General features: G+C 36.3%; 1 protein-coding gene across 1 annotated transcript in view; it reads left to right on the top strand.

The window, feature by feature from the left end:
* LOC107748606 (TCF25 ribosome quality control complex subunit) overlaps positions 1–17,291 on the top strand; it is a gene marked incomplete at its 5' end in the record, with an annotated part of 100,406 nt that overhangs the window by 43,151 nt on the left and 39,964 nt on the right. The window contains 2 exons of the mRNA XM_016563484.1: positions 3,565–3,655; positions 8,485–8,564. Coding sequence (XP_016418970.1) covers positions 3,565–3,655; positions 8,485–8,564 — 171 coding nt within the window. The remainder of the gene's footprint in view (positions 1–3,564; positions 3,656–8,484; positions 8,565–17,291) is intronic.

The following is a 17,291-nucleotide window of genomic DNA, read 5'->3' as shown; positions in this document are numbered from 1 at the left end:
GAGTAGGGCTGCACAATTAATCGAATTTCTAATGGCAATTACAATTATGGATGCCACAATTACGTAATCGTTCAAAGCGGCAATTAATCGTTCAAAGTCCACTTATGTTATTCTGCGTGCTTAAGATGCGTTTTTTTTCTTTCTACATGTTATCTTAAGGGTTTTTCCCATTATTTTAATTTTAGTTTTAGTATGACATTATAATACCATTCATATTTTTACTTTTTTTATAATTTAAAAAAGAAACCAATCCGATGTATAGTTGACATTTGAGGCTTAATACTATAGAAAAGCACAAAGTTTTTCAGTTTGTGTTTTTAGCTTGTTTATTTTCATATAAAAATACGGCATGCAGTTGCATCAAACAATGGTATAAACATCATTCAATGTAAATTGTGATAATCATAATTAATAATCGCAATTACAATTTCAAGGCAATAATCGACAATTATGATTTTTGTCATAATCGTGCAGCCCTAATAAGCAGTTCTACATAGACTACCTTATTATTGAAGTGTTGAGATTTTTTTGAGTGCACATTAGATTGTTTTCCATTTAACAGTTAAGATTTAAAAAAAAAATTTGGTCCAATTTTTACATTGACCTGAACAAAAACAGCAGAAAGGCTGAATGAAAATGTAAATCCACTCTCTGACAGCAAGTGGTGCTTATGGAACAGCAGAAACACTACTTTATTACTAATTATAAGCACTATTTTTTTTATTATTTATGTGTGTAAACTTTATGATTTAATTACAATTTAGTTTGATAATTCAACAACTCAAGAACCCTCTTGAAATTCCCTTGCAAACCCCCGTTTGGGAAACCCTGATCTAAGCGAAAACACATTATTTTTGTGTGTGTCTCTTTAAATGTAAATGAGCTCCCAGAAGAGGGCTATGCCTTTACAGCTCTTGCCGTGGATACTCCAGCAACAACAAACAAAATATCTGCATGCATTTTAAAGCCTTGTCAGTTTAAATTCCTGATATACGGTTTTCTGAGCACACGCAAAGCACGCACACAGAAAACCAGTAGTCAGATGTCGCATCGTGTGATCATTTAACTAAGATTTCTTTCACATTAGCTGTCAAATACACACAAGGTTATGTCAAAATAACACAAAAAAATACAATTTCACATTATGTTGGTTGTGTCTGTGAATGTAAACAGTTGGGGAAGAAATCGCATGTGTATCAGTATATTAGATCTGTGAAACATTGTCTCTTGGACATGGCGATAACACACTACTTATGCAACTCAACCAGGCCTCACCCCCTTGGGCATGCCTTAGGCAGAAATTATTTAAATTTGAGATATTGTGACGTGTGCATTCCTGGAAGAAAACCTCTTGGGTTACTGACTTGGTTCCCTGAAATGAGGGAGCGAGATGTTGCATCAAATAGCTGACGCTATTTGGAAACACCTCAGATAGCTATAAACAGCTGATAGCCCTAAACACTTTGTCTCATAGTAGGACATTAATATGTAATATGACAGAACCATTGCAGCCAAACAGCATAAGCATACATACAGTGTCTTACAATAGTAACCTGTTGGCTTTAGGCACATAGCCATAAGTGTAAGTGGCTAGTGTAAGCAGCACTTCACACCAATATGAAAACAGTGGCACAGCTGGTGCTTATCATAGAAGTGCAACAAACAGCAGCAACACCAGCATATATAGTGGTAAGCGTAAGTAACACTACACACCTATATAAAAACAGTGGCACAGCCGGTGCTTATCATAGATGGGCAACGAGCAGTGTGGCACCAGCATAAATTTCGGTCAGTGTAAGCAACGTTACACACCTACATATATACTGGCAGCACAGCCAGTGCTTATCATAGAAGAGCAATGAACAGTGGCAGCGCCAGGATATATAGTGGTTAGTGTAATCGTCACTACACACCTATATGAAAAACAGCTGCTCTGAGGCAGGGGCTGCTTATATATTGTCAATGAGTGAGCAGCTGGAGCAGGTAGATCGCCTCTCTGAAACTGCTTATTTTCATGTCCTGAAAGTCCACCACTGGTCCCTATCCCTGGCGAAAATCACAGGTAGTTCAGGTGGAAGCGAGGGACGCAGAAACTGACTCGGCCTGAGCTCATCCCCTGACTCAGTTGCCTCTGGCTGCCGCTGCTTCCTTCTCCATGGCTCTTAGGGTGTGGGAGGGCGGAAGCAATTCAGTGGCCAGCTTATTGTCAAAGGCAAAGCAAGGCAACAGCATGATTTAATCATATTTCAGTATTTCTAGGAGAAAGGGTGTTTCCCCATAGCGTCCGCTATCTGCCGCAATGTTGAGAGACTGATATTGAAAGGGAACTCAGGACTACAATGGAGGCGTTGAGGAAGTACATAAACAGTGCATACTGATATAGAGAATAACTCCCTTTGGAGTTATTGCTTTGTAAGGACTGTGCTTTGTAAATTTGCTGATTTTTTTTCATGCTCAAATAGCAACATTATGCACTAGTTAAAAGTGTATAAAGCATAATTGAACACTTTATATTTACTTTCTCAATATCAGAGTGAAATTGTACTGTAAACAAGGTGCTGATAATTCCATTTTCATCCTGATAAGAGTGTAAAGTCATGTTGACCACAAGAATAAGGTCATAAATGTCTCTCTCTTTCCCTGACTCCACTGACATGGCTTTTCACTTAGTGTACCCTTAATAATAATAATAATAATAATAATAATACTTTATTTGTATACCACCTTTAATACAAAGAGCTCAAATTGCTTTACAATAAGCACCAAGTACTTCACATGAAAACTAATAAAAATACCATAATTAATATACCATTATTTAAAGGGGTCATATGATGCGATTTCATTTTTTCCTTTCTCTTTGGAGTGTTACAAGCTCTTGGTGCTTAAAGAAGATCTGTAAAGTTGCAAAGACTAAAGTCTCAAATCCAAAGAGATATTCTTTATAAAAGTTAAGAGTTAGCCACACCTACCTAAAACGGCTCGTTCGAACACGCCCCCACATATCTACCTCACTATGCGGGAAGATTTGCATAACGCCGCCCAAACGTTCACGCAAAGAAAGAAGGCGTAACTAACGCACTGGATAGCTGGCTAATCAGAGCACACCTCGCTTTTCAGACTGATGAGCTTTGTAAAAATCGACGCGTTTCAAAAAGGCGGGGCATAGAGGAGAAACAATAATGTACAGTATGTGGAAAATAATGTGTTTTTTTAACTTTAAACCGCATAAACACATTTCATTACACCAAATACACAAAATAATGTTCTTTTTAGCAGCATCATATGACCCCTTTAAAGATTAAACCCTCTTTATAATGATAATGAGATACAATTAGTATACATAAAATACATAATGAGATTAAAACCAAGTAATAATAAAGGCAACTTAATGTATAGAATGCTTCAGAAAAATAATTTGCTTTTTAAAAACCCAAGTAAAAAGATAAGGTTTTAGCTTATAGACCTAAACCATTTGTACTGAATTTTTTTGTGTTGGGTACATTTATTTTTACTGTGTGAGAAGGTGAGAATATTGATGTTCTTTTCTGGGTCTGTATTGGACAGGAGGAAGCAGCGATACCAGAGTGCTCCCAGGAACATCCATAGACATGTGCTGATGTCTGAGATCAAGGAGGCAACAGCTACCCTTCCTTTAGTAAGAGACATACCTAATTTTCTAAACTACACCTTGAGAAGCAGTAAGAAAGCAGTAATCAAAACGTACTCTCTTTGACACCGCATGTAATTGAGCCATTGCTGATTTGGAGGGAATCCTCTGTAAACCTTCAAAGCATTTGACCAAAAGTCTTTACCATTTTGCTCATTTTCTTTGGTTTGAGGTTTGATTTTTCAGGGGTCGCCTTTTTGAACGATCCTTGGTCAGTGTTATTTCTTGTGCAGGAATATGAAGTTTCTGCAGCATTGTATAGTACATCTGCCACCCCTAAACACACCACCAACAGCAGAAGAATCATTCAGTTATCAGCATCATATAACATTCAGGGATGCAAACTTGTCACCTTTCAGCGAAATTCTGCGTTTTGAATTCAGAATGGGTCATTTTTGTGATTCGTGTAGTTCCGGTGAGTTTTTAAAATTGTTTGGGGGAGGTTGGGGGGTCTTTTTACAGTGCTAGTAGTACCAACTCAATTCTGTACCCGCTTGAAGTCACCCTCTTTCAAACGCTCCTGTGCGTTTTTGTGTGCGTATGGAAGTTTTTTCTGAACAAAATTAAAATGAAAATTCAAATGCCTAAAAAGATAAAATAATAAATCAAACTCTCAAAACAACTGCTTAAATGATAAATCAAATGATCAAATAATAAATCTAACTCTCAAAATGGCTTCTCAAATGAGAAATCAAATACTCAAATGCAGTTTAATTTCCTCATTCAGGGAAGCATGAACTGTATCAAAATCAAATTAAAAATCATTTGTATTTTATATTTAATTTTCATTATCAACACATTATAAACCTGCCATAATTAAATCTAATTCAGTTCATGAATCAAATGCTCAAACCGACATCACAAATGATTAATCAAATGTTCAAATCATAAATCAAATGCTCAAATCATAAATCAAATGCTTAATTGGACATTGCAAATAATAAATCAAATACTCAAATTATAAATCAAATGCTCAAACGGAAACCGCAAAAGGCAAATCAAATGCTCAAACGGACATTGCAAATGATAAATCAAATGCAAATGAGGAGTGTCAATCAAGTAGCGTGGGCGGAGCTTTGAGACGCAACGAGCACGAGAGGGTGAAATCTTTGCGCGGCAGGGGGAGCTGCCACCAAAACCTGCCACAACTGAAGGCAGCTGCCAATCCGATAGATGTGTGTGAACGAACATACAGTGCAACCCGGGTCTCCTTCTATTGTTTTATCACCTTATACAATATATAATTCCTTCATTTTTATCTCAAATGCAGCGAGTCCTGCTACCAGCAGGAGCCACCACGTTACGCACAATAGGTTAATTCACCATTAACCAAACGCTTTTCACACTGTTTACACTCAGATTCATTCATTTGAATTTTCATTTGAATTTTGTTAGGAAAAAACTTACATATGTGCGTGCTCTGGTTTCAAATTACAAAACCAAAAGTTTCTATTTACAACGTGTTTTGCAGCATTGAGTATTGTAGCCAATCACAGGTATCTCTGTTGAAAGCAGTGGGCAATCAGAGGTTATTACTGTAGGTTATTCAGAATCCGCTCTGAACTAATTTTTGTTTTCGCAAGTTTATGTAGTTCTACATGCTCACAGATCTTCATATTATAATAAAGACAAAAAGAAAGCATACATGATGTAAATAAGGTATTCATTGTGTAGTTAATTATTGATTACATCAGGAGTTTTCGCGTGAGTAAGCTCGGTCAGTTGCGCTGTAAGGGAAGCGCCCTTTTGTTTCTCTACATACTTCATTCACAGTTTGAAGAAAAGTTTTGTTTGTCTAAGACAAGCGTGCCACATGAGTCCTGAAAAGTGAAGACAAAGCATCTCGATCGCCCCCAGGTGACTGGATGCAGTATACAGTAGGTCATAAACCCGCTCTCACCATGTAATGTAATGGGATCTGAGACAAACTAAACAATCAAATTACACTTCAAATATTTTTTTTCCAAAGATATTTTCTGTCATCTTAGGTAGTTCTTAGCATGCTGATGTATGTTCAAGTGTTCGTTTTTCTAACAAGTTTGCTTTTAATTAGTTATTTGATGCTATAAAAACGGGGTGTGGTGTCATGATTGTGATCTTGCCATTGGGTCTGCGTGAGTTTGGGCGGAACTTTGATACCGTGGCTCCACCTCACAATCACTACTGCGCAGACTATGGTTCCAAATGATGTCATTTTCACAAGATGACAATGGCCATACTGAGAATGTTTTGACTTCACTTTTCTATAGTGGAAGGAAGTGGAGACATGTCGTCCATTTTTTTTTTTTTTTTTTTTTTTTTTTTTTTTTTTTTTTTTTTTTTTTTTTTTTTTTTTTTTTTTTTTTTTTTTTTTTTTTTTTTTTTTTTTTTTTTTTTTTTACAGTCTATGGTCTAAGAGGACCCAACCGTCCACGTATACTGTTTCAGGAATGACAAACGCGAGTGAATCTGCCAAATTGTTGCGCGATTGATGGTGATAACTGTAATGGATGGATCAAACTATCTGACAAGCCGATGTCAAAACAGAGCTGTGCTTTAAGTGATGCAGAGTAAATTCAGAGTAAAAAACTATGGCAGCAACAAGTCTGTGTTGGAAAGTGAAAGAAAGTGATGAAAGTGATTGTGACGTGGCCAAGTATGGTAACCCATACTCTGAATTAGTGCTCTGCATTTATCCCATCCTAAGTGCTGTGTGCCGCCGCGTTCTTCTTTTTCTGAGGTAATCCAAAGCTTATTCCTCTCAGCGCATCTTTTTCTGAGGTAAATTCTGTCTTATTCCTCACAGTGCGTCTTCTTCCAGAAACGAACAGTAGCCGAGATGAACTTGAGGAAAAGTCTTGCTGCTTTGTTTGCTGTGATGTGGGCATTTACATGCTGCGCATCTCACGTGGAAGATTGTAATATCAAAAGTGACAGTAGCGCGTGGGCGTGATCTAATTAGAGATAATGAAGCTAGAAGGAGAAAGACTGGATATCGCGTTGGTTTCATATGGATTACTTTATCACAGAATATTTGTTTTCGATAAGACTAGTGTTGTTTTTGGCGGCCTGTTTTAATTTTAGTTTTAGTCTAGTCTTTGCGTAAAGCTGTCATTTTAGTTTACATTTTAGCAATTTAAAAATATTTAAAAAAAAACAGGCACCCCTGCTCTCGACAGACGGCACCCCGGTTGGGAAACACTGTTTTAAATAATGCCGCGAGTGGGGCTTGAGGAAGTGGTGTCGCCTGCGTCTGCGCAGTGTGACCTGATGCAGCCCCTGAAGTGAGACACAGGAAACAGAAATACTGCAAAATAATAATATTAACGCGACTAAACGAGATGAAATAACGTTATAACATTTTGTTTCGTCTCGTTTTGGTCAACGAAAATGAAGAGACATTTTAGCATAGTTTTTATTTTGTAAACCACATTTAGTCTCGTTTTTATTTGTCAACAATATTGCATTATACATTTAATTATAGTCATCGTCACATGACCAGCATTTACGTTGCGTCTCGTCTCGTTTTCGTCACGTGATAAAGGTTCGTTGACGAAGATATTTAGTCATAATTTTCGTTAACGAAAGCAACACTAGATAAGACTTGCTTCGTTTAAAAGTAGACATGTCAAGCTTTCTATAGATATAGCTCTCATGTCTCTGTGTCGAGTATTCACTGAGTTTCAGTTCATTTTAGTGACGCGTTTCTAAATGAAGATTACTTGGTTTCATATGGATTACTTTATCACAGAATATTTGTTTTCGATAAGACTTGCTTCGTTTAAAAGTAGACATGTCAAGCTTTCTATAGATATAGCTCTCATGTCTCTGTGTCGAGTATTCACTGAGTTTCAGTTCATTTTAGTGACGCGTTTCTAAATGAAGATTACGGAGAACAAAGCGGCAGACAGCGCACCCTGTTTGTTTTCTTTATTTTACAAAAGCACAAAGTTTTGTTGTCGTTATGTGTGTATACAAATAAAAGTAGACCCTTTACAGATTCGATTGATGTATTGCTCTTACCTGTACGATCAAAACTGACGGAGAAATTTAAGCTCCCTTAGGGGCTTTCAAAAAAAAAACTGCAACAAAACACGCCGGCACATTTGTCGACCCCAGAGGGTTAAATGAAAATGCCATTGAAACTTTTCTGAAGACAGTCGGTTCCCATTTAGAGAGATATTCATATAAAAACACCCACGCTTCGTTTTTACTTTGAATAGTGCAGCTCATATTTATTTAATGAAATCATAGCCTTTTGAAGTTTAATCCTCACATTTAGCCATAGTGCAATTCTTACTGTCTTTCCGTTCCCAAATTTGAGATGTTTAAATTATAATAAAGACTTTTCTTGTACCATTTAAGCCTTTTTATGGTCTTAAATTTGATACAACTAAATGTAAGACTTTTTAAGGACCTGCGGGAACTCTAACCCGCCAAAGTGGCTAGTGGGATTGTGTTACATGCCACTTCTGAAATCCACTCGCATTTGACAGGTGTTAATGGCAAGCCCTGAACATAACCCTCATGTGCAAATCCCAAAATTTTAATATAAACATGATCTGGTCAATTTATAATCTTTTATAACCATTAAGGACACAAAAAATGCCCTCAGTAGTTGGTTGATATTTCACTATATAAGTGAGGACATTTGGCTCTCAAGTATAGCTAAACAATCACACACTCACATACAAAACTGTGTTGATTTTGTATTACGTTGGTTTATAAGGAATACTTGACTGTTAGACAAAGTATTAAATGTGATATGTAGTTTTGTTCATATATAGTTTATCTGTTTCATTATTTAATACTACAAAGGTTCTTTTGGTCCCTTACAGGAAGTGACCACACAGCCAGGAATGGGTTTTGACCCTCTCCCTCCTCTGGACTCCATTGTGTCTTACATCAGACCAGAAAGGTATTACCTAAATGCGCTTAAGTTCTCTGCCTTATATGATACAGGGCTTTTGATGGTGTTTTAAAGGGGTCATATAAGATGTCTTTATATAATTAAAATGCCCAGCAGAATTCATAGCTTAAAATGTCCTCCTCATTATAAACAAAGCGTTTATTTATTCAAGGTCCAAAAATGGTCAGTTTGGATATTGTGGAATTTGTGACATCACACAGGCACAAAATTAGCATATTACTGTCTCCAAAGCAAGACATCAACGAATAGTTATACATCATCGCAGCATAGGCCTCGCCCACTGGTGTTCAGTTGCTTAATGGCTGACACTGTCCTACACTGGATGTGAATGTCACATTATGTCATGTCAAAAGCAGATAAGAACCTATTATAATCACCGATACTGAAAACAGAACAGATTTCTTTTCAGTTATTGACATACTCCACATGCTTGAGTCTGCTGACAACAGGACAAATGGAAAAGTAAAAACATTTTCTTTGACGTGTCCTGTTTAAACAGCTCATTTGCATCTCTGTACAGACTTCAGAAGGATCCCAGTGACAGGAACAAGTGAATGGTTAATTTTTAATGGTGTTCCGGTTGTTCAGAGCACTAAACTGCAGATTGTTTTGTAAACGAGGCACAGCTCAAGTGTAATGGAGAGTTGACAAAGAAACGTCGCTGGTTGTTCAACGTAACCATGGCTCCCCAAGAGGAGGGAATGAGACATTGTGTCAGAGTATGGGGATCGCATAAAATCATGCCATGTTACTAAGTTAAGTAAGTAAATTTTATTTACATAGCACATTTAAACATAGCAAAGCTATCCAAAGTGCTGAACAATATAAAATAAATTTAAAAGAGAAAAAAACAGAAAAGAACCAAACAAGACAATGAAACAACAATAAAGTGAGATTAAAATGCTAAAGAGAAGAGATACGTTTTCAACCTCGATTTAAAAATGGTAATGGAAGGTGCAAGGCGAATGTCCAGAGGCAATTGGTTCCACAGACAGGGGGCAGTGACAGAAAAAGCTCGGTCACCCTTCGTTTTCAAATGGGAACGAGGGACAAATGAAAGAGCCCTATCAGCGGATCTTAAAAGTCTGGTAGATGACAAAGGAATAAGAAGATCTTTGAGATAAGATGGAGCTTGATGGTTAAGAGCTTTAAAAACAAACAACGGAATCTTAAACCGAACTCTAAAATGGACCGGAAGCCAGTAAAGGGAAGCTAAAATTGGGGTGACATGGTCATATTATTTGCCCCAGTCCGCAGCCTTGCAGCTGCATTTTGTACCAACTAAAGATGTGTAAGCGATGACTGAGGAAGACCTGAGTACAGTGAATTGCAGTAATCTAAACGAGAGGTAATAAAAGCATGGATAACCTTCTCCAAATCTTGAAAAGACAAAAACGATTTAAGTTTGGAAATGACCCGCAATTGATGGAAACTGTTCCTAACAACATAATTGATTTGTTTGGATAAGCCTAGTTCTGAGTCTATGATAACATCCAGGTTTCTAACCTGTGAGGAAATTGAGGGGAAATGATTGCCCAGCTCCTTAATGATATCCGTCCTCATTTTTGGGGGACCAAAAACAATCATTTCGGTTTTGTTCTCATTGAGTTGGAGAAAGGTAATTGAAAACCATTTTTTCATTTCTGAGATACATTCCAACAAAGGTTGAATGGAATCACCAGCTTTTAGCGTGTATCATCAGCATATAAATGAAAAGAAACATTGTGCTTCCTAATAATATCCCCCAGAAGGGAGCATATATAAGTTAAAAAGAAGCGGCCCCAGAATAGAGCCCTGAAGTACTCCATTAATGATTGGGGCAGATGATGAGGAAAACTTGCCTAGCTCTACAGAAAAAGACCTGTCTTTGAGATATGAGCTGAACCATCATAAGGCTGTGCCCCTGATACCGATCAAATGTTCACCAAATAAGAACATTATGCAAATTAAGAACATGAGCAAAGATTGACGATTGTAAGTCAGCACTAAGACTGCATGGAACCAGTGCGAAATCATGCATAACAGCACAGATGGCAGATGAACAGGTACCACAGGAACACCAAACTGAGAACAAACGAGAGACAGAGAGACGGCAAGCCGGGTACACTGGTGCCATCTTGGAAAACCTAGCAGAGTCTAAGGCCTCAGATAAGGCGTCTCTCAGGTCTACCAAAATGAATCCCTGAGCCGGACCTTATTGTGAGGAACATGAGCATGAACATGAGAAAGGCGGGCAGACTTCTGTGCTGGCTCTCCATCTGGGCTGCATGGTGCTGCATGGTCCAACTGGGGAGGTCAGGAACGTGGCTGAGGTGGTGGTGTGGCCATACCTGAAGGACATAGTCCCTTTGTGTATGCTTTGGATACTTGCAGCAGTCTGGCCAGGCTGGTTTCGATATACTGTACAACGCGACATTCACATCAAATGTTAACTCAGCGGTAGAGTTACACTCATGGGACACTGTGTGATGTAACATTAAAAAGCGTGTCAGACAGTGCCTGATTACTGGACTAAGTTATCTTTCGCGTCATGTCTAAAGTTAAAAGTAAACAGTTGAGAGAAAAATGGATGGGTGCCTGTATATTAGATGCGTGTAGGTCTTAAAAGGGTCATGAACTGGCTTTTTAAAATGATTTTATACTGTTGTCTGAGGTCCACTTATGACGTTCGCATGATTTTTACATTCAAAAACATCAAAATCAATAAGTAATCGGCAACCTTCTACCCTGGTTTTGAGGCCGGCTCGAGAAGCGCTCGGTTTTTATGGGCGTGCCACATTGAAGACTTGGAAGTAAACGCCCACTGCTATGATTGGATAACAGTTGTGCATTGTAAACTAACTAACTGTTTGACAAGCTACGCCCTTCATAGTTGGAGCCTTCTGTGACTTTGGTTAGACACGCAATCAGGGCATATCAAGCGATCTCTAACAAAGCAATAGTGACATGGTACAAATATTTTTTTTACTCACAAGTGTGCTGCGCCATTCCTGTTGGATTCAATATAGACGGCACAGCATTGCTTTTTAATCTCAGTCTCTGCAAATCCAGCGTCAACCTGTGTCTTGTTTACAAAGGAATCTGCGGTGAAAAGAAGCGAACAAACGCTCAATGTTTTACTCGCGTGTGCTGGAACTTCATTAAAAATAAAGTTCAACCACACATTCCTAATATTTGAATCCGAAGTAAGGTTATGCAGCGACTGTGTTATGACTTCTCAATTCATAACCCCTTTAAAGTGACAGTGCGAAACATGCTGCTGCTTGTGGGATATTAAAGGGATAGTGCATCCAAAAATTAAAATTCTGTCATTATTTACTCATTCTCATGTTGTCCCAAACCTCTATTAATTTGTGCTGAACACAGAAGATATTTTGAAGAATGTGGGTAACCAAACATTTTTTTGTCCCCACTGACTTTGTTAGAAGGAAAAAAATACTATGGAAGTCAGTGGGGACCAGCAACTTTGATAACCCACATTCTTCAAAATAACTTTTATGTTCAACAGAAGAAAGAAACTCATTCAGGTTTAAAACAACTTTTTTAAAGTGAGTAAATGATGACAAAATTGTCATTTTTGGGTGAACTGTCCCTTTAATGTAAATAAAACAACAAAATACAGAGAGAAAAATCACTCACTGCTCTTGACTGAACAACTGTAATACAATTGCTTTAAGAAGAATCGATTGTTTAATTTATACAGTGAAGTGTATATAGTGTTTTATTTTTAGATTTGTTCATTCAATTTCTTGAATGCTTCTGCTAAATACACCTACTGTACCTGAAAAATAAAGTGCTGTCTGTTTTATTTGTATATTATGTGTATTTGTAATGTGTGTCTTTGTTATTATTTTTTAATAACAAAGATAAAATAATGACAAAGATTTTTATCTTCGCCCACTTTGGCCTAAATGTCTGCCATTCTTTTTTTATTTTATATTTTGTTACCTTGTAAGGCTTTGTTTTCAAAATAGAGAAATTAGTCTGACTGTACTACTCAGACAACTTGCAAACATGACAAAGAATCGTGCTAAAATTGTGAATCGTGATTTTCCTAAAAAAAAACGTGATATGATATTTTTACCATATCGCCCACCCCTAGTATACATATAGAAATTTGTTGCCCATTCTCAATGGGAAACATTGCTCGGCGACATTCCCAGCAACATTGCTCATAAAGTTGCCCCGTGTATCATCACCTTTACTTTTGTGCAATAGAGTTCTGGAGGGATGTCAAAACCTGGAAGACTAATTCGCCATGGGTTCCCTCCAGATTTTCCTATGGGGTTTTATAATGTGTGTGTTTTTTTTTTTGTTTTTGTTTTTTAAATTTATGAGTAAAATAAGGTCTTATTTAAAAAAAATCTCACTTGTTTAAAAACGTTTTTATTTCTCTGCCACTGTTTTAATAACAATTTAATTTGCTAATATGTACAAAGAAGTTATGCAAAATTACTACATTATAATTTGTGAAGAGTATGGGTGGCTGGTATGACCAAAATTGGTACGTGACAATGTGAGAAATTTTATATTGCCGTAACAATGTTGTTATTTTTGCTGGAAATTCTTTCCAGGTTTTTTTATTTTTTATTTTTTATTATAACATAATCATGTAGTTTATATTGTAGTCAAGCTAGAATCTGTGCATTACTAAATATTTGGGATTGCTCTATTAAACTTATTTAAAACGTAATCCTACATATAAACTAAATGTTTACGGAAACCATCAGGAGTAGTGGTTTGGTAAAAAAGAAAAAGAAAAAAAATTGCAGACTAATTGAATAACATAAATGAGCTCATATTTAACCTGAAAGAATTCATTCATTTAATCATGTATGATGTTGTTGACATTTGCACTTTTACATTTTAAAAGATAAAACTTTGTTATTGGCTCTTTATCACAAAAAAGTACATTTAGAATGTATTCAAACCTTGTTTTGTTTTTTGTTTTTTTTATGTTGCAAACTTAAATTTTTTTCCCCCGCATCTACACTCCATACCCATAATGACAAAGAAAACAAAAAAACATTTATTATAGCGTTGCATTTTTCCCCCCTAGAAATTAGATAAGTAAAGTTGATTACAGACTTTGATGTAGGCTTGACAGAGCCTTAAAAAAAACCTTAGCATTTATGGACTTGGCAGGTGCTTTTATTCAAAGAGACTTACAGTGCATTCAAGGTACACAGTTTATCATTCTACTTTCCCTGGGAGTTGAACCCATAGCCTTGACATTGCTACCGCAATGTGGTACTGTATGAGTTACAGGAAAGCTTTTACAGTGGGTATTAGAGCTGCATGATTAATTGTAAAAAGATTACGATGCCAATTCAAACACTGATGCGATCTCATTTTGAAATGACAATGATTCACCTGTCTATTAAACCTTTGAAAAAGTCATACCAGAAAATTCAACTCTGCATTTGCACAGAGAGACACAGAGAGAGCAGTTACGGTGTTAGCTTCACAACTACAATCTTACAATCATTCATATTATCACAGAAGTACTGGAATACTGGAATAAATAAAAGTTTATAGTTCGATATAAACACTGATGTCTATGGTAGCATTAAAAATTGATCAAATCACCATGTGGAATTAATTGACGCTTCAAATAACATTTGTGTTGATTAAGGCGAAACAAATGTCATCGAGTCATTCATTCAAGAGATTTGTTAAAAAACGCCGATTCATCCAGCAATGAAACAAGTGAAGTATTTTGTTAGATGTTGAATCATTCATTCAAACCAATTTTGAACAATTTTAATATTAAAAATTGGATTATGAAATGTATTATGTTTTAAATTTATGTTATATATTAAAATGCTTAATTAATTCAAATTAAACACTTTAAAATAGACTGCAGCAATTAATATTTTGTCACAGACTCCAGTAAATTACACATTATTTTGTTTAGTTCAGAATCGTGGGAGAATTGTGATCTTTATTTTGAGATAAAAAAAAATTGTAAATTCTCATATTATCCAGAATCGTGCAGCTCTAGTGGGTATAATAGTGGGAGTCTACACACCCCTGCTAAAATGGCTTAAATTGAACTTAAATTACCTCAACTGATAAATTACTATATTGTAATGTAGAAACATTAATTTACTGTGAAGCTGCTTTGCAGTGATGTATATTGTGAAAAGCGCTATATAAATAGACGTGAATTGAATTGAATTAAACTAATTCTTCTTTTAATACACTGTTTGCTTTTTAAAAGCAGCTAGTCTTTTTGAAATATAGTCTTATCAACTTATCACATCTTAATTTGACAATTTTTCCCACTCTTCCTTGCAAAAGAATTCGAGATTGATCTTCTGCACAGCTTGTTCAAGTTATTCAAGTTAATGTTTTATAGTCCAGGTAATATTTGAAAATAATTTTCACTTTTTCATAAAAGCATAAAACTTGATACATTTGTACAGTTTGCATCCCTGAACATTTTCAGAAATGGAACCATCGCAAAACCACCTCGTGGTCGCCATGGTGGCCATTTTACTTTCCACCATTACCAAATTATGTATTTTGTATTATATTTCCTGAACCAAACATGATAACACAGAAAAGGATTACAATGATACCATATACAATAACATAAACTGTTGAGGTAAATAGTTAATGGTGAATTCAGTGACGTTGTAAGAAGAAGTACAATGAAATTGCAGTATCTGAGAAGATGCAGAATGAAATTGCAAGCATATTTCCTGTAAACTTAATTTACAATCACTGTCTGTGTCCACAAGGTGGAAGCATTTTAAGTTTTTATTAGAATTAGAATAGAAATTATTATTATTTATATTATATAAATATAATAATAATAATAATATTATTATTATTATTCCAAAATCCTTTGACCCTAACTCTTCCTAGGGCTTTAACTCTACAACCACCAAACTCATCATAAAAATCCCATAGACTTACATTGACGTAATGTTCAGATGAGCCAAGACTATTCAAACTCCAACTGTCAAAATTCTAACTTAAAGGGTTAGTTCACCCAAAAATGAAAATTAGCCTGTGTTTTACTCACCCTCAAGGCATCCTAGGTGTATATGACTTTCTTCTTTCAGACGAATCCAGTCGGAGTTATATTAAAAATCGTCCTGGCTATTCCAAGCTCTATCACTGCAGTCAGCGGGTGTTTTTGTTGAACAGTCCACAAGACATCAAATAACAGAACAGAAACACCTGCTGATTGCAATGATAGAGCTTGGAATAGCCAGGACAATTTTTAATATAACTCCGATATGATTCGTCTGAAAGAAGAAAGTCATATACACCTAGGATGCTTAAAGGGTGAGTAAAACACAGGCTAATTTTCATTTTTGGGTGAACTAACCCTTTTAACTCCCAGAATGCCTAAATCTATCCATCTATCCATCTATCTATCTATCTATCATCTGGCAATATCTGTCAGTCGTCAAACTTAAAACTTTTTCAAACTTTCTGGTCTGGCTTTCTCAAGCCAACTTAAAGTTTGTCTCGACAAACTTTTTTATCTAGTTTCAGTTGATACTTCCCAGTGCAGCCTTCCATCTTGATGAACTGTCACTCTACTGTCACCTTGGTAACAGTCAACACTTTGCCTGACTCTACATTTACAATTATTAATTTAGCAGACACTTTTATCCAAAGTGACTTACAATTGAGGAATACAACACGCGATTCATCATAAATTCTCAAAAAACTCGAAGCATCCTAGGTGTATATGACTTTCTTCTTTCAGACGAATCCAGTCGGAGTTATATTAAAAATCGTCCTGGCTATTCCAAGCTCTATCACTGCAGTCAGCGGGTGTTTTTGTTGAACAGTCCACAAGACATCAAATAACAGAACAGAAACACCTGCTGATTGCAATGATAGAGCTTGGAATAGCCAGGACAATTTTTAATATAACTCCGATATGATTCGTCTGAAAGAAGAAAGTCATATACACCTAGGATGCTTAAAGGGTGAGTAAAACACAGGCTAATTTTCATTTTTGGGTGAACTAACCCTTTTAACTCCCAGAATGCCTAAATCTATCCATCTATCCATCTATCTATCTATCTATCATCTGGCAATATCTGTCAGTCGTCAAACTTAAAACTTTTTCAAACTTTCTGGTCTGGCTTTCTCAAGCCAACTTAAAGTTTGTCTCGACAAACTTTTTTATCTAGTTTCAGTTGATACTTCCCAGTGCAGCCTTCCATCTTGATGAACTGTCACTCTACTGTCACCTTGGTAACAGTCAACACTTTGCCTGACTCTACATTTACAATTATTAATTTAGCAGACACTTTTATCCAAAGTGACTTACAATTGAGGAATACAACACGCGATTCATCATAAATTCTCAAAAAACACAGGAAATGCTCGTAATACAAAGTTTTAGACATCGTTTACATTAGTACAAGCTAGAACAGGGAGGAATTAAGGTGAAAATGAAGGTTCTTTTTATTAAAGGGGTGGTTCACTAGTTTTTTTCTAGGCTTGATTGTGTTTATGGGGTGCAGTCTAACATGTGTTAATGCTTCGTTTAAAAAAAAAAAAAAAACATTATTTTTCACATAATTTACCTTTATTCCACACCGCTCTGTCCCTTCTCTGAAAAACGCGCTGATCATTTCCTGCTGTTATGAAGCCCCGCCCTCAGAAATAGGCGATGGGCTCTGATTGGTTAGCTAGCCCAGTGTGTTGTGATTGGCTAAACCGCCTCTAGTGCGCATCTAA

Source organism: Sinocyclocheilus rhinocerous, unplaced genomic scaffold (assembly GCF_001515625.1).
Source record: "Sinocyclocheilus rhinocerous isolate Xijiao unplaced genomic scaffold, SAMN03320098_v1.1 scaffold1914, whole genome shotgun sequence".
In the NCBI taxonomy this organism is placed as follows: Eukaryota; Metazoa; Chordata; class Actinopteri; order Cypriniformes; family Cyprinidae; genus Sinocyclocheilus; species Sinocyclocheilus rhinocerous.
This window is presented reverse-complemented; position numbering and strand designations above follow the sequence as displayed.